Source organism: Amblyomma maculatum, chromosome 2 (genome assembly GCF_055883805.1).
Source record: "Amblyomma maculatum isolate TAMU_Amacu chromosome 2, ASM5588380v1, whole genome shotgun sequence".
Taxonomy (NCBI): Eukaryota; Metazoa; Arthropoda; class Arachnida; order Ixodida; family Ixodidae; genus Amblyomma; species Amblyomma maculatum.
The window spans coordinates 158,192,054-158,219,296 of NC_139345.1; the positions used below are offsets into that span (position 1 = coordinate 158,192,054).

The 27,243-nt window shown below is 46.7% G+C and overlaps 1 protein-coding gene across 1 annotated transcript; it reads left to right on the forward strand.

Moving 5' to 3' along the window:
* Positions 1 to 5,572: 5,572 nt before the first annotated feature.
* On the forward strand, positions 5,573 to 27,155 carry LOC146200265 (uncharacterized). The gene is made up of 5 exons (XM_084592312.1): positions 5,573 to 5,585; positions 6,852 to 7,094; positions 18,983 to 19,126; positions 23,515 to 24,741; positions 27,013 to 27,155. The coding sequence occupies exons 1-5, from the start codon at positions 5,573 to 5,575 to the stop codon at positions 27,153 to 27,155; spliced, it is 1,770 nt and encodes a 589-aa protein (XP_084448438.1).
* The last annotated feature ends 88 nt before the right edge of the window (positions 27,156 to 27,243 follow it).

Sequence of the window (27,243 nt, forward strand, 5' to 3'; positions counted from 1 at the left end):
GAATAGGGGAAGGCGAAGTATATGTCTCACTTTTAAGGCGAAAGCTTTTAATGGCTCAGGATGTCGTGGACAAAATGTATCCCGCTTTTGCGGCGGCTCTGATTGGCCAAGGCGGGATGACGTCATAGAGGTCTCGACCAATCTCAGAGCACCCACAGTATGCTCGAATGCGTGCCTTATATGGCCATATTGAAATCAAGGATCAATTACTAATTGATGAATATATATTGAAATAAAAAGTAATTACTAATTGACGAATAAGTATTTATTAAATACCTAATTATTGATTGAATACAAATAAATTAGCTGTAGTGTCACACCAACGCTCGGTGAATGTCGACGGTGACAAAAACAACGAGCGTATGTCGAAAGCCGCGTGCTAAAAAAGAAGACGGCAGACAAAGACGAAGACGCACGAGACTGACGCGCTAGTTAAACGGTCGACCTGAACACCGACCTGAGCTTCAACGCACCCTTACATTTGGTGGAGGCTGCTCTTCGTTCCCTCCTCTCACGCTGGGGCTTCGCAGCCGCACACTCGCTCCGCCATCCGCTATGCCTGAGGCTACAAGCCAGACCGCCACTCCACACTCGACTGATCCCACCGCTTTCCCTACCATCCTGTGCACTGATGGGCTTCGCCAGCGTGACCCCAGCTTTTTCAGTGGCGCCGACGACCAAGATGTAGACGATTGGCTATCCTCCTACGAACGCGTAAGCGCCTGCAACAAGTGGGACGACACCACGAAGTTAGCCAACGTCCTCTTTTACCTGACCGATGTAGCAAATTTATGGTTCCGCAACCACGAACCCGACATACCCACCTGGGCGGCCTTCAAAACGAGGTTTTCCGAGGTGTTCGGCCGCCCCGCTGTGCGCAAACTGCGCGCCGAGCAACGCCTCGAAGCCCGCGCTCAGAATCCCGATGAAACGTTCACCAGCTACATAGAGGACATTGTGGATCTTTGTAGACGTGTTGATCCTTGTACGTCCGAAACTGACAAGATCACCAAAATCCTGAAAGGAATCTCCGACGATGCATTTCACGTGTTGACGGCCAGAAACCCCCAAACCGTCGTCGAAGTGGTTCAGCTCTGTCAGAGTTACGACGTCCTCAAGAGGCAACGAGCTTCTACCCGGCGTTCTCTCGTGAACGATCGGTTATTTGTACCTCCGACAGCATGCGGTCTCACTTCTGAACCACCTTCCCTCCTTCCCGAGATCAAGTCCTTTATACGGGAGGAAGTGGCTCGCCAACTGTCGCTCCTCCCTGCTTCTGCCGCAACCACCCCATCGATAGATTCTGCACTTCGACGCACCATCCAGGAGCAAGTGGCAGAAGTTTTACCGCCAAGCTCTCAAATTACGCCTGTGACAGCCCCGTTAACGTACGCCGCTGTCGCCGCCAGACCACCACCCTGCCCTGTCGCGTATGCTGCGCCGTTACCACCGCCACCACCTCCGCCCCGCCCTTATCTGCCTCCTCGACGTACGGTCAACAATCCATGGCGGACCTCCGACAACCGCCCAATCTGTTATTCATGTGGCGTTCCTGGCCACGTCGCCCGGCTTTGTCGCCAGCGCACGCAGTCATACCGCAATGGCCCCCGCCTGTACACTTACAACTACAGTTCAAACTTTGAACCTTCCCCTCCCCCTGTCCCTGCTGGCACTTCTACGAACTCATTTTATCCTGACCGCTCCTCCCACTCCTCCCGTCTATCGCCGTCTCCCCGCCGTCGTTCCCTCTCACCGCTGCGCCGTCGCTCTCCTGCTGGCCCGGAGGAAAACAGCCGCAGTTCCGGAGGCAAGAACTGCGTTTTCCTCTACTTGTGCAAGTCCTCCGTCTTCCCCGACCAACGTTATCGAAGTGTTTGTTGATGGCGTCGCAGTTCTCGCTCTTGTGGACACTGGCGCTGCTGTGTCTGTTATAAGTGCCAACCTTTGCCGCCGACTTCGTAAAGTTACGACGCCTGTTTCGAAATTTTTTCTCCGAACTGCCAGCTCACATCGCATTTAACCGCTTGCGGCGTGCACAGCTCGAATTGTCATTCAGGGTGTTTTGTACGTTCGAATTTCTTGTGCTGCCTCACTGCTCTCACGAACTGATTCTGGGTTGCGACTTTCTCACTAGTCATCATGCGATTATTGATTGTGCCCGAGCCAGCATCGAATTGTCTCCGCTTTCACCGGCCGCCTCGTCTGACACACCGCTCCACGTCGATAAGATAACTGTGGCCGAAGATACTGACATCCCCGCCTGTTCTACCGTCCTCGTGCCCGTTTCCTGCGCCGGCTTTTCTGATTCGACAGTTCTGTTCACTCCGACTCACGCCGCTAATCGTCGCCATTGCTTAGTCTTGCCTTTCGCCCTTCTGACTTTCTGTGGTGGCTACAGCGCCATATACGTTTCTAACCCGTCGCCCTGTCCGTCAACGCTTCTTCGTGGAGAACGTCTTGGTCATGTCGAGTCCTTTGATGACGCTATGACATCTGCCGTCTCAGAAGACCCAACCCCACTGCAGCTCGATACTATTGACTTGCCCGCTTCTGTACAGAACGATGACTCCACTGCAGCTTTTTCTGGCTGTCTGGATGCCAGCCTTTCAGCAGATCAACGCGACCAGCTCGTCAGTTTGCTGCAGCGCTTCCGTTCCCCATTCGACCTTCCTCAAACATCTTTGGGGCGCACATCCGTAGTCACTCACTGCATCGACACCGGTACGCCAGCGCCCTTATCGGGTATCGGCTGCTGAACGTCAAGTTATCACCGTGCACGTTTATGACATCCTTCAGCGTGGCGTCATTCAGCCTTCGCACAGCCCTTGGGCTTCTCCAGTTGTTCTCGTGAGGAAAAAGGATGGCTCTATACGGTTCTGTGTTGATTACAGGCGTTTGAACAAGATAACGCGAAAAGACGTATACCCCCTTCTACGTATTGATGACGCTCTCGATTGCCTTCAAGGTGCCGAATTCTTTTCATCTCTGGATCTTCGCTCGGGCTACTGGCAGGTACCCATGGCAGCTGACGATCGACCAAAAACAGCCTTTGTGACACCTGGTGGTCTCTATGAATTTAACGTCATGCCGTTTTGATTGGGCAACACGCCGGCCACCTTCGAGCGCATGATGGACACAATTCTGTGCGGACTCAAGTGGCATGACTGTCTTTGTTACCTGGACGATGTTGTCGTGTTTTCAAAAGATTTTACGTCACATTTGGACCGTCTCGAGCGTGTGCTGAAGTGTTTGACTGATGCCGGCCTGCAACTAAATTTGAAAAAGTGCTGCTTCGGGGCTCGCCAGTTTCCTATATTGGGACACGTTGTTTCGAAAGACGGTGTTCGTCCAGATCCTGCGAAACTCCGTGCAGTAGCTGAGTTTCCACGCCCAACTTCTCTAAAGGAGCTGCGTAGTTTTATCGGGCTGTGCTCGTATTTTCGTCGCTTCGTCCGCAATTTCGCTTCGATCATCTCGCCGCTGACTGAATTCCTTGCCGGTGACGCCATTCTTTCGTCTTGGACATCCGACTGTGATGAGGCCTTTTCGACACATCGGCGCTTTCTAGTGTCGCCTCCGATTCTCCGCCATTTTGACCCTGTGGCGCCTACCGAAATTCACACTGATGCCAGCGGTGTAGGTCTCGGCGCTGTCCTTGCACAACGAAAGCCCGGCAACCCAGAGTACGTTGTTGCTTATGCCAGCCGTACCTTAACAAAGGCCGAAAAGAATTATTCTGTAACCGAAAAGGAGTGCTTGGCCATCATTTGGGCCATTGGGAAGTTCCGCCCATATCTCTACGGTCGTCCCTTTTCTGTTGTTATGGACCATCACGCACTCTGCTGGTTGTCCACCCTTAAAGACCCATCCGGCCGTCTTGCTCGTTGGGCCCTCCGCTTACAAGAGTACGACATTCAGGTCACCCACCGGTCTGGCCGTAAGCATTCTGATGCCGACGCCCTGTCTACGTCACCTCTTCAATGTGGCTCTCACTCGACAGCTATCACCATAAGTGACTCATTTTCGCTAGAAATTGCCGACATGCCCAATGAACAAAGGCAAGACCCTTGGATCGCTTCTCTTCTCACGCTTTTATCTACACCTTCTCTGCGCCCAGCTTCACGAACGCTTCACCGCCAAGCTCGTAATTTTTCCATCCGCGACGGCATGCTTTACCGCCGAAATTACCTTTCCGACGGACGCAAGTGGCTCCTTGTCATTCCTCGGCATCTCCGTTCGGAAATATGCGCCGCTTTTCACGCCGATCCTCAGTGTGCCCACGCCGGAGTGTTGAAAACTTACACTCGTCTTCGCCTCCGCTATTACTGGCAGGGTATGTACCGCTTCGTGCGTCATTACGTTCGCGCATGCCAGGAATGCCAACGCCGCAAAAACCCTCCACACCACTTCACCGTTTCGATGCAGCCCTTGCCCTGCCCTAGCCGACCATTCGATCGTGTTGGTATTGATCTTTACGGGCCACTACCAGTCACTCCAGCTGGTAACTGTTGGGTCATCGTGGCTGTTGACCACCTTACCCGCTACGCAGAAACATCTTCTTTACCTTCTGCGTCGGCGCCAGTCTTTCGTCCTGCACCATCTCGTTCTGCGCCACTGTTCACCTAAAGAATTGCTCAGTGACCGTGGCCGTGTTTTTCTTTCCGAGACCATTGAAGCCCTTCTTCAGCAGTGCCGCATTCACCACCGTTCCACCTCGGCCTACCATCCGCAGACAAATGGCATGACGGAACGTTTTAACCGCACCTTAAGTGACATGCTGGCCATGTATGTCGCGTCCGACCACTCAAACTGGGACCGGTTTCTCCCATTCGTCACGTACGCTTATAATACTGCCATACAAAGCACGACCGGCTTCTCCCCCTTTTTCCTTCTATATGGCCGTGAACCCACCTCAACTATGGACACGATACTTCCTTATCGCCCTGACACCTCCGAAGCGACCACCGTCTCTCAAGCAGCAGCATATGCAGAAGAATGTCGCCAGTTGGCCCGCTCATTTACAACCCAGAACCAAGGTCACCAGCAGTTCCTTCGCGCACCGTCTTGTCCAGCTCCTTCATACAGCACAGACTCCCTCGTGTGGCTTTGGGTTCCTGCCACCCCTTCCGGCCTCTCTACCAAACTTGCTTCCAAATACCATGGCCCATATCGGGTTATTTTCCAGACCTCTCCGGTGAACTACGTTATAGAACCGCTTGTACCGACACCGGATATGCGTCGCCGCGGGCGTGAAACAGTGCACGTTGACCGCCTCAAGCCCTGTTACGACCCACCTGTTGTGTCCACACCATGAGTCGGTAGGATGCCTCTTTTTTCTCCCGGGGATAATTGTAGTGTCACACCAACGCTCAGTGATTGTCGACGGTGACAAAGACGACGAGCGTATGTCGAAAGCCGCGTGCTAAAAAAGAAGACGGCAGACAAAGACGAAGACGCAAGAGACTGACGCGCTAGTTAAACGGTTGACCTGAACACCGACCTGAGCTCAACGCACCCTTACATAGCAATAAATAATTAGTTAAATTTACATTAAATTTTAATAAATACAGAAATGACTAGGAATGGTAATTACCATTCCTGATGGAATGGTAATTACTTATTTATTTTATTAATTAATATTTATTTAGTTAATTATTGGATTAATGGATCACTAATTTGTGCCAGTTTCGTAGCCAAATGCGACACTCAGGCTTTTGCCTTTCACTACTTTAGTCGCTAAAGGCCCCGTAATTTTATTTAGCAAACACCTGCACTGACAATTAGCGCCATGCAATTGGAAGTACATATTACATCGTTCAGAATAACTATCCCAAACTAGCCTCCATCTTGACTAGCAGATGGGGGGCTAATTAAATGGGAGGTGAAATGTTATGACACCACCTCGAATGTTGCGCAAAGAACGGTTGCATACACAGTTCTGTCACGAAATTTTTTAACGTTCTTCACATTTCTGGGCTACGACCACGGTGATGCCTTTTGGACCGAACGTCATGTAATAATTTATTTCCTAAACAATGCGCCAGCCTGAAGATGTCTGACGTTCGCGCGGTATGACAAGGCGGGGTTAACGGCGCTATGAGGCCTACCACTAGGTCAAAACTTTAGCGTCGGGCTAATTTTCCCCTCTTCGGAAGTCAATGCACCGTGAAAGAACTTGTTAGGAATATACGCATGTACGCATAGATGACAAAAGATTTCTTACCCCGGTATTGAGCGATCGGAATGGGTTTTTGTGAAAGAAATCTACTGAAATTCGTCGCTTACGTTCAAAGCAATGGCTATATAATGGTTGAAGCCAAGTGCTAGGACATGACAGAAAATAAAATCTCTATTAGCGCAGCGGATCGTCTTTGCAGCAGTTTGACGCTTAGGAGAGGCCCAGTTAAATTTTAGGGATTTTGTTCTTTCGTTGAGGCAGTATATAATCAATTATTAGTTTTGTGCGTACACAATGCTTTACCCTGGATTCTACTCTACTCGCACTTCGCACGTTCTCTTTGCGTCACACGCCTCACCACATTTAGTCAGCGCCTTGTTGGCAGTATACCGGCCATGGCGGAGAACATTTCTAAGAGTTTAAAAACATCTGACCCCTATCGTTTCACTGCACATCCCGCTGAAATAGCTACAGTAGTTAGAGTGCTCAAGGTAGAAAAGGAAGACGAGGAAAGGTGTGGCTGAACGAAAGAGACTATTGCGCCAATTACGATCAGAGCGATAATAGCATAATGAAAATGGAGGGTGCTATTGTGGATCACAACTACACCTAACAGCGGAGACTGGCTTAGCGCGCGCGTTTGAGAAAAGTATCACAATTACGCTACGCGCAGAGCATCCGCCTGAAGTCGTCAAGTGTGACAAGGAACCGCACCGCAGTCAGTGGAAGGAGGCTCCGGGAGAAGAGAACGCACACTGGGACGTCGCACTGATTGGCTGTGGGGTGCTGGTGTTCTGCACGGCTATGTTCTGCACAACTGGCTTGTTCTACGTGTACTTCATGGACGCGTTTCGTGTCAACAGGGAAGTCGCCTCCTGGACAGCCACCACCATGGGAGTTGTAATGTCTTCCTCAGGTTTGAACGTCTAGAAACCTTTTCGCTGTCCAGTTCTCTGAAATTTTGGTATGAATGCTATGTGTGCTTTGATAAAAATCCACAGTCTGAACGTAAAGCCATGCTTTTCAGTTTATGGCGTGCCTGCCCAGATTGCAGCAGAACCGATCCATCTAGCGTCGACAGAATATTAGCATTTAAGAAGGCACCTCATGTTTCTCAAGCTCAAAAGCAAAAACAGATGTTAGGTTTCTCACCTCAAAAGGAAAGATATTTGGGTTTGAATGTTTCAATCGACATATAGACAAAAATGTTTTCAGCTGTATATCCAACACTTTTTTCTATAAGATGTTGGCAACCTAAGTTCAGTGGAGCGTATCTTTACGCCTTGGGAAATGCAAAGATCTTAAAACGCGTTCTTCATGATTATATGGGGGGGGAGAATATACATCATCATCAGCAGCAGCAGCAGCCTGATTATACCCACTGCAGGGCGAAGGGCTCTGCCATAATTCTCCAATTAACCTGGTTCTGTGCTAGCTGCATCCACTTGACCCCTGCGAGCTTCTTAACCTCATCCGCCCACCTAACGTTTTGCCGCCCCCTGCTACGCTTTCCGTCCCTCGGAATCCAGTTTGTTACCCTAAGCGACCATCGGTTATCCTCTCTTCGCACCACATGTCCTGCCCATGCCCATGCCCATTTCTTCTTCTTGATTTCCACTACAATGTCAGTAGCTTGAGTTGTTTCTCTGACCCACTCTGAACGCGTCCTATCTCTTAATGTTACCCCTAACATTTTTCGTTCCACAGCCCTCTGGGTTGTCCTCAACTTCAGTAGAACCCTCTTGGTTAGCCTCCACGTTTCAGCCCCATAGGTGAGTACAGGTAAAATGCAACTGTTGTATACTTTCCTGTTGAGCGATACCGGTAAGCTACAAGTCGTAATCTGCGAGTGCTTGCCGAATCTTATTCTTGTTATTTCTTTTTCATGGTCCGGATCTGCGGTTACTACCTGTCCTAAGTAGACATATTCACCTACTACTTCCAATGCTTCGCTACCTAATATAAACTTCTGTTCCTTCCCGAGGCTGTTGAACATTACCTTAGTCTTCTGTATATTGATTTTCAAGCCTACCTTTCTACTTTTCATGTCTAGGTCATCAATCATTATATACAGTTCATCCCCGAATTGCTTAGCAAGGAAATGTCATCAGCAAATCGCAGATTACTGAGGTATTCTCCATCTACCCTTATCCCTAACTGCTCCCATTCCAAGTCTCTCAATACTTCCTCTAAGCAAGCTGTGAATAGTACTGGCGAGATTGTGTCTTCTTGCCTAACTCCTTTCTTTTTGGGAATCTGGTTACTTTTTTATGCAGAACTATGGTTGCTGTGCAGCCACTATATATATCTTCCAGCACTTTCACGTACGGCTCGTCTAACCCCTGATTTCACAATGCCTGCATCACCGCCGAGGTTTCCACCGAGTCAAATGCTTTTTCGTAATCAATGAATGCTATGTATAAGGGCTGGCTATATACCGAGAATTTTTCTATCAAGTGGTTGATAGTATGGATATGATCGATGGTAGAGTACCGTTTCCGAAAACCTGGTTTATCCTTTGCTTGATTGCAGTCGAAGGTTGTCCTGATTCTATTAGCGAATATCTTAGTAAATACCTTATACGTAACAGACAGTAAGCTGATTGGTCTGTAATTTTTCAGGTCCTTAGAGTTCCCATTCTTATATGAATAAGGATAATGTTTGCATTATTCTATGGTTCCGGTACCGTCGATGACACCAGGCACTGCGTATACAGGATGGCCAGTTTTTCCCTCCCGCCAATCTCATTACGGTCCTCACCACTTTGTATACTGTAGAGATCTGTATAGATCTGTATAGATCTGAAGTAGCCAATATACAGATCTGTAGAGATCTGTATATTGGCTACTTTGACTATTTTGTCCATATTCGTGATGACGTTGCCCGCCTTGTCTCTTAGCGCATACATCCGGTTTTTGCCCATGCCCTATTTCTTTTTATCGCTTTAAGGCTTCCCCCGTTCTTTAAAGCATGCTCAATTTTTCTGTATGTTATACTTTTTTATATCGGCCATCTTGCGCTTATTGATTAGCTTTGATATTTCTACCAACTATATCTGATCTGTTGGATTGGAAGCTTTCATACTCGGGCGTTTCTTAATCAAATATTTCATCTCCTTAGACAGCTTACCGGTATCCTCTCTAACTATCCTACCGCCTACTTCTACAGCGCACTCAGTAATGATATCTCTGAAATTATTGTTCATTGCTTCTAGGGTAATGTCGCCATCCTCGGTTAGAGCTGAATATCTATTCTGTAGCGAGATCCTGACCTCTTCTGCCCTCCCCTCACCACTAATTCGTTGGTGGATTTCCTTGTTACCATTCTGTTGCGTTCCTTCTTCAGATTTAGACTAATTCGGAACCTCACCATCCTGGGGTCACTGCATCGCACTTTCCCGATTACCTCTGCATCTTGTATAATAGCGGGGGTTGAACACAGTATGAAGTCATTTTCATTTTTAGTCTTCCCGTTAGGACTTTTCCATGTCCATTTTCGGTTCTCCCATTTTCTAAAGAAGGTATTCATGATTCTTAAGTTATTGCGCTCTGCAAACTCAACTAGTAACTCCCCCCTGCTATTCCTAGAACCAATGCAGTAGTCACCTACTGCCTGATCTCCTACCTGCTTTTTCCCTATACCTTGGCATTGAAGTCGCCCATTAGTACAGTATACTGCGTCTTTACTTTTCGCATTGCCGATTCCATACATTTTCGTAGAAGCTTTCAAGAGCCTGGTCATCATAACTACATTTAGGTGCATACGCCTGTACAACGTTCTGTTTTTACCGCTTATTAAGCCTAATTAAGATGCCTGCCACCCTCTCATTAATACTATAGAATTCATCTATATTACCCGCTATATACTTATTGACAAGAAAACCTACTCCTAGTCGTCGCCTCTCCAGTAAACCTCGATAACACAGTACGTGCCCATCCTTCAGTACCGTATATTCCTCATTCGGCCTGCTAACCTCACTAATCCCTATGACATCCCATTTCGTATACCCTCTAGTTTCTCTAACAGCACTGCTAAACTAGCTTCGCTAGCTAGGGTTCTAGCATTAAACGTTGCCAGGGTCAGTTTCCAATGGCGGCCTGTCCAGCGGAGCCAGGAATCCTTAGCACCCCCTGCTGCGTCACAGGTGTGACCGCCGCCGTGGTCAATTGTTCCGCAGCCGCTGGTGACTGAGGGCCGGGGTTTTATGGAACTAATCATGAGAGGTTGCAGCCAATTACTGCACCAGGGTGGCCAACTCCTGTCCTGGTGAGGGAGTGCGTTGCCGGAGCTGTTCGCCGGCATCAGGTCGCATCCCTAACCTGTTCATGCAATTCCATCAACACGCGGATTTGTGTACTTTTGTAGCGGTGGAGAATTGCGCGGCACCGGGATTTGAGCCCCGGTCCGCTTGCTTGCGAGGCAGATGTTCTACTGCTACGCCACCGCTGCACAATATACATAAATAATACTAAAATTAATCGTGTTTCGAATTTCGAAAAAACATGGTAGTCATGAAACACCTGTGGAAAGGAAGCTGATTTCGACGAAATATCCACACTTGAGGGCTGCTCAGAAGCTCTATCGCTGCACGCATGCGGCATTGTAATACGGAACAAGGAAATACACTAAAAATGACCTTCAGCTGACAATAACACTTCGGCTCTAGAACTGTCATGCTTACTCAAAACCTAAATATGGTGCCCTCTGCGAAAGTGAAATTCAAAGCCGAACATTATGACGAACGTATTTGCCAAGAGCCCAGGGGGTCTGCTTCTGAGCCACTTCGTGCGGCTTGTATTGCATTTCGAGGGTTCCGAATCTATCGATGGTATTGTCCTACTCTCTCCAATAGGAACGACCTCCACTCATGCTATATCACCGCCACTACACGGCTCAGAAGCAGACCCCTGGGCTCTACACTTTTGACAAAGGCTGTACTTTTCCACAAGGACGAAAACTATTGACATCTTCATGATCGCCTTTCATTCTCCTCGAAATATCGTATAGACACTTGCAGTGAGGTTATAGATCAGTACGTTATAGATGACTACGTTATATATCAGTACTAGAGAAATGTCAGGATGTAATACATGGCCAAGACCTACAGGTAATTGACATTCTCACGTCCATGATGAGTGCAATCCGCGCAGTAGAGATTACAAATACCTATGTAGGGTATGCTGCTGGGCTAGTTGTTGGTGGTTGGCAACCATTATGGTGTCGCAGCGCTGGCAGACTCTTATATGAATTTTTATCGGTTTTTATCTTTTGCCTCATTGATGGTTTTCGCATGTTATTTGCTGGCCTTTTTGTTAGGCTTTTTTCATGCATCTTTAGCCTTTCATGATTTTTGCCTTGTTTATTGTTGGTTCTTCACTGCCATTTTTCACTTATCATCTTTACATTTTGTTTTTACTTGCTTCTATGCCTTGTTTCTATAGACTCTTCACTGTTTGTTCTCCGCGTTCGTTTTTGTGGGGCGGCCTTTTCGTACTTAGATTGCGATACGACTAATAAGATTGTGGACAGATTGCGATACAACTGCTGAGAATGCGATATCTGTCTTGTGACTGCGCTTGCACGTCCAGTCCCTTCTGTCAATTATAAATGCGCGGATGCAAAGCGTCCAAAATAAAATTGAAAGTTCAGCGCAGATGTGTCTGTCCCTCGTCCTTTTGTCCCTGTCTGCCAGCGCTGCGACACCTTAATGCTTGACAAATACCTGACAAGTGGGCTCACTAACTGTGCCCAATACCTAAAAGGGGGTGCCAAAAGTATGTGCTTCCAGCGGCATTTTCTCAAACTTGTGTCAGCGATGTTCTTTTTAAATGGACTGCCTTGTCCTCAAACATCTTAGGACTAATAACCATATAACAAGTAACCAATCTAAAGTTCAAGTATACGCGGTCGAGTGGCGTTAGAATCCGGTAAGGAGCACAAATACAGATTTTCATGTTTACGTTTCACTCTGTTAATGAATTTCACTCTCAATCATGCGCTTCATTTCGCGGTTTGAGCAACAAACCTCGAGCCTTGGCTTAAAGTGGCTGTCAGCACACAGCTAGTGCACCTGCGATAGCCGTCGATGAGTCAACATCTTCAGAGACACTAAGCACTGAAAGGTAATTTTACACGTCGGAAGTATGTTTTCATACATGGTTGACAAGTGTGACAATTTGTCACAGCAGTAAAAAGAGTTTAATAGATTTCAAAATTCATAAAAAAATTGATTGAATTTCAGCATCAAACTGGCTAAAATTTAATGAAGTACTGTGCGTGAACGTGACAATGTTCGTACCTTACAGCGGCTTGAAGTATCTGTTTGAAGTGCTATCAAATGTGAGAAGCAGTCAGCGCTTGTGAGAGGTCCAGACGCATTCATCTATTCATCTATTGAAAGGGAAAAAAATTGGGGAGTTGCTTAAGCTCTGCTTCAAGGAGTGTGACGGAACAGAGCTAATGGCTCTAGTCTGAATTTCGCATACGTGCAAAATACTATTCGCTCACTCACTGATGCCTTAATTAGTGCCTCTATTTCAAACCGTACTCATTGGCACACATTCGAAGGTCTTCCGACATAGGTACGTATAAATCCCAGCTTTAACGGAGCGGTACGAGAGTGACTTGTGGCTTCGAGATATATACTCTCTCTGACTTGTGAACCAAGAATCCTTGATTGGATTCCCCATCAGAAAGGTGTTGCCCGGGTTGTTAGGTGATTCTAACGGGGCTGCGTCGCGTATCCTCCTGACTTCACGCGACCTTCCGAACAATCAGTGTCCATGAATATGTCAGCTCGGAGGCATGACAAAGATTTTCGTTCACATTACACACGGCACGCCGACGCCAAAATGGTGTCTCAGAACGAGAATCTAAACACGTTGCCGTCAGTAATGAGGGTTTCTATCAGCTGCGTGACAGTTGAGGGTTTGCTAGAGAGTCCAAGATGGTTGGCGTAAAAGAAATTAAAGCCGATGTTGTCCACCCACTGGCTAGTATTACGGATTAATTAATTATTTTTATTCTGTCCGATGAAATGCAATCAGTGGGCCTCGGAAGAGAAGCTACCTAAAACGGTGCACCTGATACAGCGGACATAGTCAATACCATCCATCTTTTCATCAATGATCTTTTTTTTTTTAGTCCATATTTATTGCCTCAGGGCATCAGTAGGTTATGAGATGAAGGATGAATAAATGATTAAATGAATGGAAAAAGGTTGGCTGATTTTATGAAGTCCAGAAGTGAGCGATGATGAGGTCCCTGCGTCCAAGTGACGTATGAGACAAGATTGGTTGCTGAAAGGCCAGCTATGCTCAGGTGCCGGATTCGTGTTGGCTTGAGTGCTGGGCAGTCCCACAGCAAGTGGTGGATGTCGGCCTCGACATCTTCGTTGTTACAGATCGGGCATCCTGGGCGAGGATATAAGTGTTGGAAATATGACCACGTCCTAGTTACAGCTGGTGTAAGGGCAACACCGACCCGGATCCTCCTAAGCGCAACCTCCTCTGCACGGGTGAGACCGCGGGGAGGGGATATCGCACACGGAGGGATAAGTGCACGTGTGCGGCGCCGGAGGTGCTCCTTTCTTGACAAAAGGAGGGTAGCGTCGGCGACTTCGAGAAGCCGTGGGATTGATGCGTCTTGGTACACGAGGCGGGTTGCAAAATCAGCTTGACTTTGGGAAGGCAGCAGATCCCGTGGGACCCACTCAATGCGTATTGATTGTGGGATGCGCGCCGCAAGCTGGTGAATGTCCTGGCAAATTTTAGGGCAGCGGCTGACACGTCGGAGCAGACGTACTGCTTGAAGTGCGTCAGTGCGGATGACAACGTGGGCTGTGAGGAGCATGGTTATAGAAGTCACGGAGCACAGTGCCTCCTGAACTGCCACAAGCTCAGCGCAGAAAGATGTAAGTGGTTCCGAAAGCTGAAACGTAGTTGTCTGATTCAGGCTAGGTCTCCGTGGACAGTAGATTGCCGTTGTGGCCCCACAGCCTTGCAGGCTTCCATCTACGCACACTATTATGGAATCTTGAGGCAGTAGGTTAGTATCTTGCTCTTCAAATCTCTGGCGTAGCAACGATGCAGAGTTGGCAGACGTCGGTCTGCGGATGTCAGTTGGCTTGTCTCCTAACTGTATAAATTTCCAGGGAGGAAGAACTGGCGCAGGTGGCTGAAGAATAATGTGTGACGTTGCATACGCCCTCAGTGCTTGCGTGGAATGTGACAAAGTGGCCTTGAGTCTGCGAGCATCACGACGCTGCTGCACCAGTTCATCGATGGTGTTGAGCTGCGCATTTTCCTGTAACGCTACGACCGGTGTGCTTCGTGGGAGGCATGCTATGGTCCTCATAGCTTCTCGATTTACGGTTTCAAGGCGATCCCATTGTGCCCTTGTAAGATGCTGGAACTGGGCCTGGTAAACAATACGGGGCTGCAGAACCGCCCTCACTAACTGGCGTGCAACAGACGAGCCAACGCCACCCGTTTTAGGTGCAATTCTTCTTATTAAACTTATAGTTTGAAATGCTTGCTTTTTTGCCTGAGAGAGCCAAGCAGTCGCTGATCCTGATTGGTGAATTGTTAAGCCCAGAATTTTCAGGCTCGAACTTTCTTGTATTGGGGTGCCTGATAGAGAGAGACGAGTTGGATTTGAGGCAAGTTTACGGCTTCCCCAGCGGTTGGCGACTGACGTGTAGGAAGTTTTACACACAGAAAGTTGAAGGCCAATGGAGGATGCGTAATCAGAGGTTACGTCCAATGCTGACTGAAGGGCGGCCTCTTGAGTGAGAAGATCATGGTGAGTGCTCCACACCGTGATATCATCTGCGTACTGCAGAAATTTGATTTCAGGGATATCATGTAAGCGCCACGCCAATGGGATGAAAGTAATATTGAACAACGTCGGAGACAATACTGATCCCTGGGGCACGCCACGTAGTGAAACGAATGAGCCGACAGTGTCACCGCTGAGGCGTATTGCAAATTTTCTTCCGTCCAAAAATGATGCGACAAAAGTGCGTACTCTCGGAGGGAGATGAAGCATGTCAATGGCATTCAGGATTGCAGCATGACTGATGTTGTCATATGCCTTTTCAACATCCATTGCTAATATGGTACGTACATTGCGGCTGCGGGTAGATGATAGGACTGCTGATGCCAAGACAGCCAACCCGTCCTCTGTACCTATGTATGGACGAAATCCAATTTGAGCAGGGTGATAAAAACCGTGCTGTTCAAGCCACCAAGAAAGTCGTGTGGCTAGCATTTTCTCTGCGAGCTTGCAAAGCGTTGATGTTAAGGAGATTGGTCGTAAGTTGGCGAGGTCCGTTGGAGGCTTCCCAGGTTTGGGAATAGGGATCACGACAGCGGTTTTCCAGCTCTCGGGTACGACACCATCAAGCCACACTTTGTTTATGGTGTCTAGTAGTTGAGGAAGTGCAGCAGTACTGAGGTTGTTGTAAACCTCATACTGAATTTTGTCCAGGCCGGGCGCTGTTTTCCGTTTCGCATCGTCAACTGCAGCCAGCAGCTCGCACATCGAAAAGGGGCTCGCAATTCCATCTGCGTCGGCAGCAGATGGTAATTTCCATGCGTCTGCAGGGATACCTGCCAAATTAAGGTTTACAGCTGAAGGAGGCAGTATATCGTATTTTGGGAAAAATTTTCGAGCAGCTTCTTTGGCGAAATCGCCAGGCGACAGATTAGCCGCAAAGCATGCTGTTGCTGTTGCGTCAGTAGAACGACGACCGTGTTCCATTGCACGAAACGTTCGCCAGAGTGAGGCATTCGATGATTTATCAGAAAATTTATCATCAATGATCTGCAGGGTAGCTTATGTTGCCACGGGTGGTCAGCTCGGCAAGAGATATGGCAAGTCCATTTTCTGACTCTCAAGATCTTTATCATTGCAGAGTCAAGCGGATCGTTAATCTGTTTCACTTTTGCGAAAAAAAAGGACAAGAGTTTCTTGGCGTGGTCTGTAGCTCAGCAACAGCCTAGAAGTACCCGTTGAATGGGGAGAAGTACTATTTCGCTTCTAAATGAGGTGGAGCCCTTGCAACCTTGTTGTTGCTCCCCTCAGCGAACAACTCTAGTATTTGCAGCTCGCGCTTGAGCAACGTGATCCAAACACGAAAAAATGTTCACCAACTTCTTTCTGCAGCGCTGATCGTCCTGGAGTGTAGACGCCAGCAGTAAGCTCTCAAGCTGCTCGAGCTTGCATGCCAAGGGCATGATCCGGAAAATGGAACGAGCTAGCTGGCGAAAATTCGGCCAGCTGTGGCTCCCTTTCGGTTTCTGTCATTTATATAGGCTGTGCTCCACCGCTGCCGCGCATTATAACAGCCAAAGCTTAAAGTAAAAATTTATTAGCATTCAACATTTATTTTAAAGGTATGCACAGCTCGACGGTTTTTTTTTCTGCTTTTTCTTTTGCAATTCTTAAAATATACATATTTGCTAAATGTGGTGATAATTCATTCTGTAAAGGTATACGACTCGTGTATAGTTATAACAGTAACCTCTATATCTTGGCGAGTGGGAGCCATATATAAAATTTTTTCATCATCAACTAAAAAGAGAGCGGTGGTTCCACATGCGGTGAGGATGATTAGAAGGGAGATTTTTACACGCTCAACGATATTAATGGCTTGTGCTTCAGGATAAGCTGCTTGGACAGCTTTGAGCCGGCTTTAGGGCGCTTCCGCTAAGTCAAGAAACTGGATTATTTTACTGCAGGTCGCGCAAATAGAGATCGCTGCTTAAGGGATGCTTGTCGCCTGCAAGCACCGAGACCGGCTCACCTCCGCGAAATAGTATAGAAGCTGTTTAAACATTTGACAGGGGTTATCTCTGTTAAACATATTATAGTGCGATAGCCCACGAGCTTTTTTCTTTTGTTTTAGTTTTACTTCGTTTACCTCGGTGTAATTGTTATTTTTATACGATAACCACCTCATAACTCTTACAACCACTGTGGTGCTATGGTCCTGGTGCACTGGAGTTTCAGCTACACATGCGGCACCATCTGAGAGCCGTCGTGTCAAATAGCGGAGCTTTAATCATGGCCTTCGTGATTAGCTCCGGTAGCATGATGCGCTTGATCAGGGAGGCTATACGGGTTTTGTCCTACTTGCGGCGCCATCTTGTGCGGCCGCATCAAATCGCGCGACCTTTAACTTGCCTAAACTTCCTTAATTAATTAATGCTTAATCTAACCATAATCATCATCATCATCATTATTATCATCAGCCTGACTATACCCACTGCAGGGCGAAGGCTTCTCCCATATTTCTACACTTAACCCGGTTCTGTGCTAGCTGCATCCACTTGACCCCTGCTAACTTCTTAACCTCATCCGCCCACCTAACTTTCTGCCGCCTCCTGCTACGCTTTCCTTCCCTTGGAATCCAGTTTGTTACCCTCACCGACCATCGGTTATTTTCTCTTCGCACTACATGTCCTGCCCATGCCCATTTCTTCTTCTTAATTTCCACTAGAATGTCGGTAACTTGAGTTATTTCTCTGACCCACTCTGAACGCTTCCTATCTCTTAATGTTACCCCTACCATTTTTCGTTCCATAGCCCTCTGGACTGTCCTCAACTTAATAAGAACTCTCTTGGTTTGCCTCCACGTTTCAGCCCCATAAGTGAGTACAGATAATCTAACATAACAAGGCAAAGCACCCACCGCCGGGGCACAGTGTTGAGACGCTCAGCTACTGAATTGGGTACCCGGGTGTGAGCCCCACTTTTTCGAATCCTCTGCAATTATTTTGTTAGCGTGGAAGCAGTATGCGAAGTAGTGGTCAATCGCTGACCAGTCTCTGATCAGTCTCTGTTGGCTGGCGAACTTGAAAGACCTGTCGGGTAGATAGACACGCGCTGTGGAGTCGCTAAACCATCCCGGACGAAGCCACGTGGTTGTGGCCGCACGAAACAGCTTAGCCAATCAGAGCAACGGTGCAAGCAAGATCGGACAAGATTCTTGGTTGGAGGTGGCCAGCGTTTGAGTGCTTTCGAACTAATGTTGGAGCGGTTGCGACAGTCACGTGATGCGTCACATCTGGCGAGAGGGAGCGCACAATGCGACGGCCGAATAGAATGCCCTCGCTTTATCTTTGCGGTTATCGTAAGCATTTTTATAATTTTGGGCATTTTTGGTAACCTGATGTGAATGATGTGATGTGAAAGCACGAGTTTGAAAAACGAGCCTGTTTCTCCGAATCACTGAAGTCTAAGGCTGTTTTGTTTATACTAGCAATTACTTTTTATGCACAGAAAGATATCGTATAAACTTTTTCGTGCCTATCAACTGCCTTTTTGAAGACATGCTACTTTTTATCATTCATTTGGGCTTGAAACAAGCTCTATATAATACCAAAGTCTGGGAAAAGTCTGAAAGGGCAAAGTCTGAAAGGGCAAAGGGCAAAGTCTGAAAGTAACAAGACTTGAAGCGTAGTGCTTCGATCATGCTTTAACAGATCTTCAGTTACCTAATACCGACCTGCCGCTTTTTGTAACACTTTCTCTTATGTTCTCTCCCGTATTCGCTGCCTGCACACTATTAATGAAAGGAGCTTATTCGTACCGCCGCAACCAGCGCATATTAACAGCAAGAGAACGTAAAGCTTTTACAAGTGCAACATTTTAATATTAAGACCAGGTTACAATACACTCGATGTTAACATATTTCATGGCGTTAAGGTTAAGCGTACTTTTGTGCTCAAGAAGGATTTTTTACTTCTTTATCGCTATTAGCTATTTATTCAACATGTAACGTATCTCTTTCGTTCACAGGTCTTGTCGTGGCACTTTTGCAGCGCTTCCTGCCCGTGTTTGAGATTGGACTGATCGGAAGCGTTTTTCTATGGACAGGCGTCATTGCAGCATCCTTTGTTACCCGCATAGAACTCATGGCACTGTGCTTGGGAGCCTTGCATGGTAAGGATAAGTATTCTCGGGTGCATTCTTCTCCTTATTGAACAGTACGTGTGTTACTTGGCGCTGTGCGACATAGTTGACGGCCCCGTTGGTCACTGATAACTGCAGAATAACTGCTAAAATATACTGAAAACTATAAAAAACTGCTCCCTTCTTAAGTTCATGAGGTGCTGACATTGCGGTAAGCAAACAATGAATATACACGCTTAGGCCTGGAAACTACTCTCGTAAATAAATAAGCAACTATGGAGAAAGTAAGCAGGTGAAACGTGGGCGCCCCTGTATGGCCAGGCAGCCCAACTGACTGTAGTGAACCAATTCTGACCAAGCGGATGGCGTTCAAGCTTGAAACCACTTCCGGTTTATGTGTCAGGCGCACCCAGTTTGAATGCTATAGCTTGCGATGCACCTTGCCGGCCGGTGAAAACATTACGTTCCTATCCTAGGTGCGCGCAGTTTGATTGATAGCTTACGCTACCCTCTGCGGTGCACAGTACGCATTACTTGTATTCTGTATGGTCTACTATTGTTCGTCTATTTATTTTCGGTATTGCAAAATTAAAATTACATTTTATGTGCTCTTGAGCAACCGTTCAACGCAGCTGCCTCACTACCTTTGCGACTGAGTTTAATTCCAGAAAACGCCGAAGGTGCTTTGTTAAATCAAGACATTTATTTGGTTCCATACAAATACAGGAGCATGAGTACATGCCACGTAGGCGTGACCTTGACAACCAAACCTGCAGGCATGCATGAGAAGACTGCTTGAAATGCAGTGCAATTTGGCAAGAACAAATTCTTTCTCAAATTGCCGCTCTAAAGAAAGTACAGGGCTGTCAAGAACTGCGCCAGTGTACAGCCGGCTGGCCACAAGCCGTGCGCGCCGCGTCTCTTCTTTCCCGATATGCGCAATTAAAGAAGCCAGCTGGCGCCGTCAGCCTAAACTGCTCGAAACGCAGCGTAGTTTGGCCAAACAAACACATTTGTAAGCTTGCCATCGTCAGACATCGCAGTAGTTCGCATCGATGGCCAAGGGAGAGGCAAAAGTAATAGGTCTGTGCTCACGAACAAAGTCATCGCACATCCGCATGTGCTGACAACCGCCTCCTGCCGCAACCGCCCTCGTGACCTCGTCTGCTCGGTGGTATACGCTGAGCCAGCGCACATGCATGCGCACCATCCAAGCGACTGGCGGTTATGCTCAACCGCGTGTTATTTCTTGCAGCCAGATGTCGCGAACAGCTCGCTCTTTACACATGTGTTTATCTGTGATCCAATTATGCAGGCCCGCTGCATTCGGCAGCGCTCAGCTTAAAGTCGGCACAGAAGTATGTACACAAGCGGCGAAATGAAGCCAGAACAGTCCGGGAGAATATGGAAGAAGTTGCTGTCAGCTGCAACCCTTCTATATAAATCTCTGTACATATCCCCCTACAAAAAAAGTCACAAAACTGCGTCTAGGTGACTGTGAGAGCGAACAAAGTTATCGAGATCATTCTGCACGCTACAAGCAAAGTAATAAAGGCCAGTGGTTCTTTTGCAGAGACAAATAAACATTAGAGTGATTCGCACAGTTTCCACTTTGAGAAAAGACATTGCCTCGACGCTTGTAAAATAAAGAGATATTGCTAAATATTAATATTAAAGCTAGAAATAAAAAGGCCTTGAGCGGGCATAATACGGCTTAAGGCGCACAACATGTACAATTTCTGGGCGTGCGCGATGACACTATGTTGTTTTCGCACAATCAGGAGGGACTTCGTATGAGGCCTGACTGGTAATGACTTCGTAGAATAATTTCGTACGGGCCGAAGCACTGGCGTGACAGCTGTTCGCTTCGTCCACGACGGCGAATCAGCGTCTAACCCTGAACTCGATCTCGAACAGTGTAGTGCGTGCCGCGTCATCGTAATTTGTATGATTTGTTAGCCAATTAATTCGGCTACTTCCACAGCAGTACTATTTGGTACAGTTTTTGCTTCAGCTTATAGCGGGTATAATCGGCGGCCACAATGGCCTATCTGCTGCCTGTTCATGAAGTTGGGAAAGAACAGAAGCGATTCATCTAAACTTGCTGTATGAGCTCAGTTCGTGGTGATACGCAATTTTGTAGCCAAGCTGGTCTGGTGTTGAACCTCTTACGTCGCAAAGCACGCGGCACATTTTCATTCAATGTGCAGCTTCGGCCGCTAACCACAGTCAATTGCTGTTCTTGTAGATTCGTCGAAATACGCGCGTAAACCCGAGATGCCTTCTGTCGGCTCATCATTGGGCGTGAGCATATTTTCTTCTATGCTTTTTTTTTTTTTTTGCAAAAGAAGCAATTTTGTTCTGATGGGTACGTAGTTTTTCTTCACTGGGAAAGTTTTGTTTAAGGCAAAGGAAGACAACTGACGCTTGAATAATGCGGGATGTGAAGAGGTATTTCCTTCGAATGAATATTCTGGGGTTACCTCCGTGATAAGTAGTTTGCACCTGAAATCTTGCGGCCAAACTATAATAGAGCACGAGGATGAATTCTTAGCCACGCAGATTTCACCTGTCAAGCCGGCAGGAGGAGTCTTTCAAAGTGGCGCGATAGCAGGTAGCCTGGTGGTGTTCATTGACTGCCTAGAAGAGTCGAGCGTATAGGCAGGAGGAATTCGGGCATGGCCGATATGATCGCGAGGCACTCCTTCTCAGTCCTCTAGTGATTGTATTCGTCTTTTGAACATTCCCTGCTACGTAAAGGATTCCTAACGTAATGTTGCCGAATTGCGTAATTATGAATTTTTATATATCCACAAATATACAGCATTGCCAGAAAACAATGCCACATAGCCTTCTTTACCCCTGCGTACCCTTTCCCAACACCACCACCGCCACCGCTACCAATCTGGCTCGCCTCTTGGGGCCTCCCCCTTCAAAATGCCCTAGGCATCTTCATGTTGTCGAGAGCCCGCTGTGGTGTCCTTGAAGTTCGCAGCCAACCATGAAGAAATTGCGCGCTGGAACTAGTCCTTCCGCTGCGTTTCCTTGACGTTCGCAAGCATTCATTGATGAGTTGAACCACGACAACCCGTGTGTGACCATGCTTAATGAAGTTTCCGCTGTGTAAACTAAGTTATCTACAATGAGACTAAACTGTCTTAGCAACACAGCATAACGATCGAAGCATAACAAAGCTTTCACTGATATAACCAGGCTTAGCTGAGATAAACCGCCGCCATTACAGAATGATTTCAGCACCTCCACCAGATTTGATGTGGTAGCGACAATGCCGTAAGCAAAAACCAACTCAGAGACGTAGTACTTAAATCAAGTGTTGACTCGGCGGACTCGCACCCGGAAAGAGCAAAGGGCAAGCGGTGGCGGAGATAGCGGCAGAAATACTTGCTTCTCTGTGAACTACGAAATCCCGCAGTGATCGTTAGCGCTCAGTTTAAGTTGCCGCAGAAACATCCAGATATACCGGCGAAAGGAAACTAAAAAAAAAAAACTAGAACAACATGAAGTATTACTAAAACGTTGAGTTGGGCGACTTGGTAAATATTGTTATTAAAAAAACAGCGCACAGCATGCTAGGGATAAGAAAAAAGAATGACACAGGATTTTGTTTTCTTTAAATTTACCGCAGGTTTTACGAATGAAGGCTTCGTTGTGATTAAGCGCTCGTCTTGTGCCCTTCTTTCTTGTGGTAGCTAGTCTTTCGGTGTGATATTTGCCCGATTACTTAGCCCCTTTTCCTTTTGCCAAAAATGTTCCTTCGAGGCATTATTCTTGTGACCACCCACTATAAGGCCAAAGTGCAATTACTTACAACCCGAAATGCAGTCTTCGACATTGTGAATGCGCTCGCAGCTCGAATAATGCTCTGAATCAAGATTAATGCTCCACTGGAGCGGACAGGCAACTCTTTAGTCGCTGGGTTTTCCCAATCACGTAGCATGGCGCAATATTCGTAGCTTTTTCTCCACAAGCTTTTTCTCCGCCCTGATCACCACTACGTTCACGCGTGGTTTGACGCAGTTCTTGGATTGAATTAGGCCTGTTTATTTCACGGCCATGCAAAGCTGGAGGACGGCACTGCATACATGACGTGTGTTAATGCTGCCCATTTTCCAATCTCTAGCTTTCCAATCGCTATGAAATGATGTATTCCCTTTACAACAGGAGCTGAATGCGAGAACAGAGCTATCTGAAGAAGAGAACAACACCAAATTTCAGTGGAAGTGTTTGGTATGCCGGTCCCGCATTAAAAAACTAAGTTGTAACCAGAGGTGAGACCGAACGCGACAATGAATGGACAAGCAAAACGTCGTTACCGGCTCGGGTGAGAAGGGATCAGCTCTGATTTTGCCGATAAGCATAGAATCGTTTTCATACTTGATTCCTCGCCCTTGACGCAGGTTTGGGCACCGGAATCATGGACACTACAATGGCCGTTATCATCGGAATCTTCTACCGGAAGAACCGTGGAGTGGCTATGGGAGTCAAGGACACGGGGCGCACGCTCTCCGTTCTGATTTTTCCTTCTGTGGTGTCCGAGCTAAACAATCACTACGGATTTAGAGGAGCTCTGCTGATTTGCGGAGCGCTCCTCATGAACGTAACTGCTCTCATGCTGTTGCTGCGACGACCAAAGCTCAGGCGTAGAAGTGCTGTTTCGGCTCACTGCAATAACAACGTGGAAAGCTTGCCTCCTTCGCGGTCGATAACAGGGGACTGCAATCTAAATTCATCACTGTACAAGACAAGTGCATCTTCCAAGGAATGTAACAGTGGGAAACATCATTCTTGTTATGTAGTTAGCTTGCGCAAGCTTCCTCACGAGGATGTCGGTGAAACTTCTCTTAATGGCAAGGTGCATGTTCAGGAGAACAGTGATGGTCAAGCTACAGATGACAGTGTTTGCTTCCAAATCAACGGTGATTCGTCAGCTTTGAGTACAGAAAGCGGCCACGGGAACCTTAGATTGGGCAGCATGGACAACTTGGATGCGCAACGAACATTGGGGTGCGCTGTTCTATGCCTGCGAAAACACTCTCTTTCACAGACGAGCTCTTCATTGCCGAGTAGCGAGTCAAGTGGGGATCCGACCACCCACACGGACGCACGCTCCACATTCGACCTTGCTGAAATATATTCTACAAAGTCTTGCTATGATCATGTACAGACGCTCTTGGCTGACCCGAGGTTCTACGTTCTCGTGTTTCAGAATATGGTGATGAATTACTGGGCAGTACTGAACCGTTCAATAAGCGTCGACTATGCCCGAGACAAAGGGGTGCCTATCGCCCACGCTGAGTTAATAGGCACTTACTGTGCCGCGGGCGATCTTTTTCTCGGACACGCAGCCATACCATTCCTCGCTGACCGAGGCTACCTCAAGCGGAGTGTGCTCGCTGCGCTCACCTTCGCCCTGCTCTCGGCTACCCTGATCGCCACGACGTTCGCGCGTGGTTTGATGCAGTTCATGCTGGCTTGGGTAACGGCGTCCTTCTTTTTAGCGGCGACAGTGTCTTTTTCACCGGTGCTCGTTGCTGACTGCCTTGGCGCAAGCCGAGTGCCCGTAACATGGGGAATGTCTGGGCTCGTTACCGGTCCCCTGCTTCTCGCCACACCGTCCATAACAGGTAAGCGTACGTCTAATGCGCATTCAGTGGCCACAGAGCTTCGAGCTAGGCAACCTTATATTTAAACTATATAAGCGACGGTGCATGGGCGCTTTCTACCAACTGTCAATTGGGAAACAAAACGTGTATGAGTTTCCTATTAGTTATTACAATACTTCATTCATACGTTGGCTCATTATTTTCGTTGCATGCGATTAACCTGAAAAATACTCACACAAGAGCCTGGACCAAGTGTAACCTTTCGGTGGAATTTTACCCGCGGTGTACCCACTTTCGGTGCCCAACATATAGGTATAACAGTGAAATCATGAAATTTCAGCAAAAATGCGACTCCGGAAGACAACTTCGCTAGTGTATATCAGAACAAACCGTATAAGAAAACACCGAGCAAAGCGCCGGAAAATGTACTTGTATATATATAATATATATATATATATATATATATATATATATATATATATATATATATATATATATATATATATATATATATATACATATATATATATATATACATGTTTTTGTTTTTTTGGGGGGTGCCGACCTTCATCATGAATGCAATATTTAGAGCAGTTCCACGCACTGTGGTGTAGAGCACTCGAAATCAATGTTCTGACAACATTGCTTGAAACAGAATAAAAGCAGATATTGCACCATGTGTCAGCTGATATCAGTGCAGGCTCTTATTTTGCAACTTCGCAAGGTGAAAGAACTTATGACAATTTTCTGTTTTATGGCCACTATTTAGCGCACTGTATTACAATAAAAAATCACCGGTTATGCATTGACTGACCTTAAAACGTCATTCTCAATAGTTCTGCTGCCAGAGCAGTTCAGAATACGGCCACAGAGAGTGCCGTCTTTAAAAGCAGTGCAGGCAGAGTAGCCATAACGTGGGACGCGTCTGGTCTCGTTACCAGTCCTCTGCTTTTTGCCACGCCATTCACAACAGGTAAGCGCAGAACTATTGCGTATGTTAGCTTTCATACGTCTTCAAAGTAGTTAAAAATAATTCCTTAATCTAAAAACAGTGCCTCATGGGAACGTTTTACAAGCTATCAATAGCGAAAGAACTCATGAATCCATTTATTATATTTCACTTCAACGTATAACTCTTATGGTACTTATTCTTCTCATAAAGTTAATACATACAAAGTACTGGCATGCGAGCTGTTAACCCGCCGTGCACTCGTAGTGAGTTCAGTGTCACCTTTTCTGGTATTTTACCGGTGGAGCCCGCAATTTCGGAGCCCATCCGAAATATGAGTATAGAGCTTGGAACTTTCCACTAAAATGCGACACCTGCAAGACTATATTCCTGCAGCAAGCTTGACAAAATATATCAGAGCAAGAAACTGATTAATGCACTAGAAGATGTTTCTTCTTTTTTTTTTTGCCCCGAGTTTCTTCCTGGATCCCAAATGTAGAGTGGTTTTCAAGCGGTAGAATGATGTACAGGGACTCTGAGAATGTTGCTTGCAACAACATTGAAGCAGCCATTCAGCCACGTTGCAGCTGATGTCATAGTCAACCCCTATTTTGTGCTGTTGCATGTTGAATGGACTTACCCACAATCAATGATATGCACTGCCCCTATCATACGCGCACTGCATTATGACCATGGTGTGGTGGGTCAAGCAGTGTTTTATATTAGGACAACGCTTTCAGCAGCTTCTCTGCCAGAACCGTGCACAATAAAAAGCAACAAATAACCAGTGATGTAAAAAAATTCTCTCTCTCTCTCTCTCTCTATATATATATATATATATATATATATATATATATATATATATAGAGAGAGAGAGAGAGAGAGAGAGAGAGAATTTTTTACGTCACTATATATATATATATATATATATATATATATATATATATATATATATATATATATATATATATATATATATATATATGCAGTTTTGCCGCTTGTTGTCTTGTTCCTGCATAACAGCTCGACACTTCGATTCGAACAACGGTGTTCGAATCAAAGACTGCGCCAAACGTTGCCGACAAAGATGCAAGTTAATTGCACATACTGAGAGTAAAGTCTTCACAATGGCCGTTGCCATAGCAAACGTGGTAAGCGTACTGCTCCATGATACTTCCACATTTTACGTTCTACGAGCTGTGACACACGGGAGGAAAAGCGCAGTGTTTCGTTATTCATAGCAACGCATGAGATAACGTGCAAACTAATTTCTGCTTCGATGTAAATGCTCTGAAAAAAAAAAAATGTCCACTGGTAACACGGACTCTCCCTTTCCATCGCAGGTTTCTTCAGGGACAGCATGGGCTCATACGACAACTTGGTTCGTCTTGTCGGGGCACTTTCTGCTCTTGCGGCCCTGTTGGTACTTTTGCTGCCCGAGTTAGAAAGAAAGAAGAGTGCTTTAGAAAATAAAAGTAAATCCTGACATTCACGAAGAAATACATCTGCTTCGCATGTACTAATAATACTTTTACACTTCGATAAACAGATATTTCATGAAAGGACAGTGTAAT

Coding starts and splice junctions, on each gene's coding strand:
- LOC146200265 (XM_084592312.1), top strand. Junction 7,095..18,982: donor AGTTGTAATGTCTTCCTCAG/GTTTGAACGTCT, acceptor TTTCGTTCACAG/GTCTTGTCGTGGCACTTTTG. Junction 24,742..27,012: donor CGCCACACCGTCCATAACAG/GTAAGCGTACGT, acceptor TTTCCATCGCAG/GTTTCTTCAGGGACAGCATG.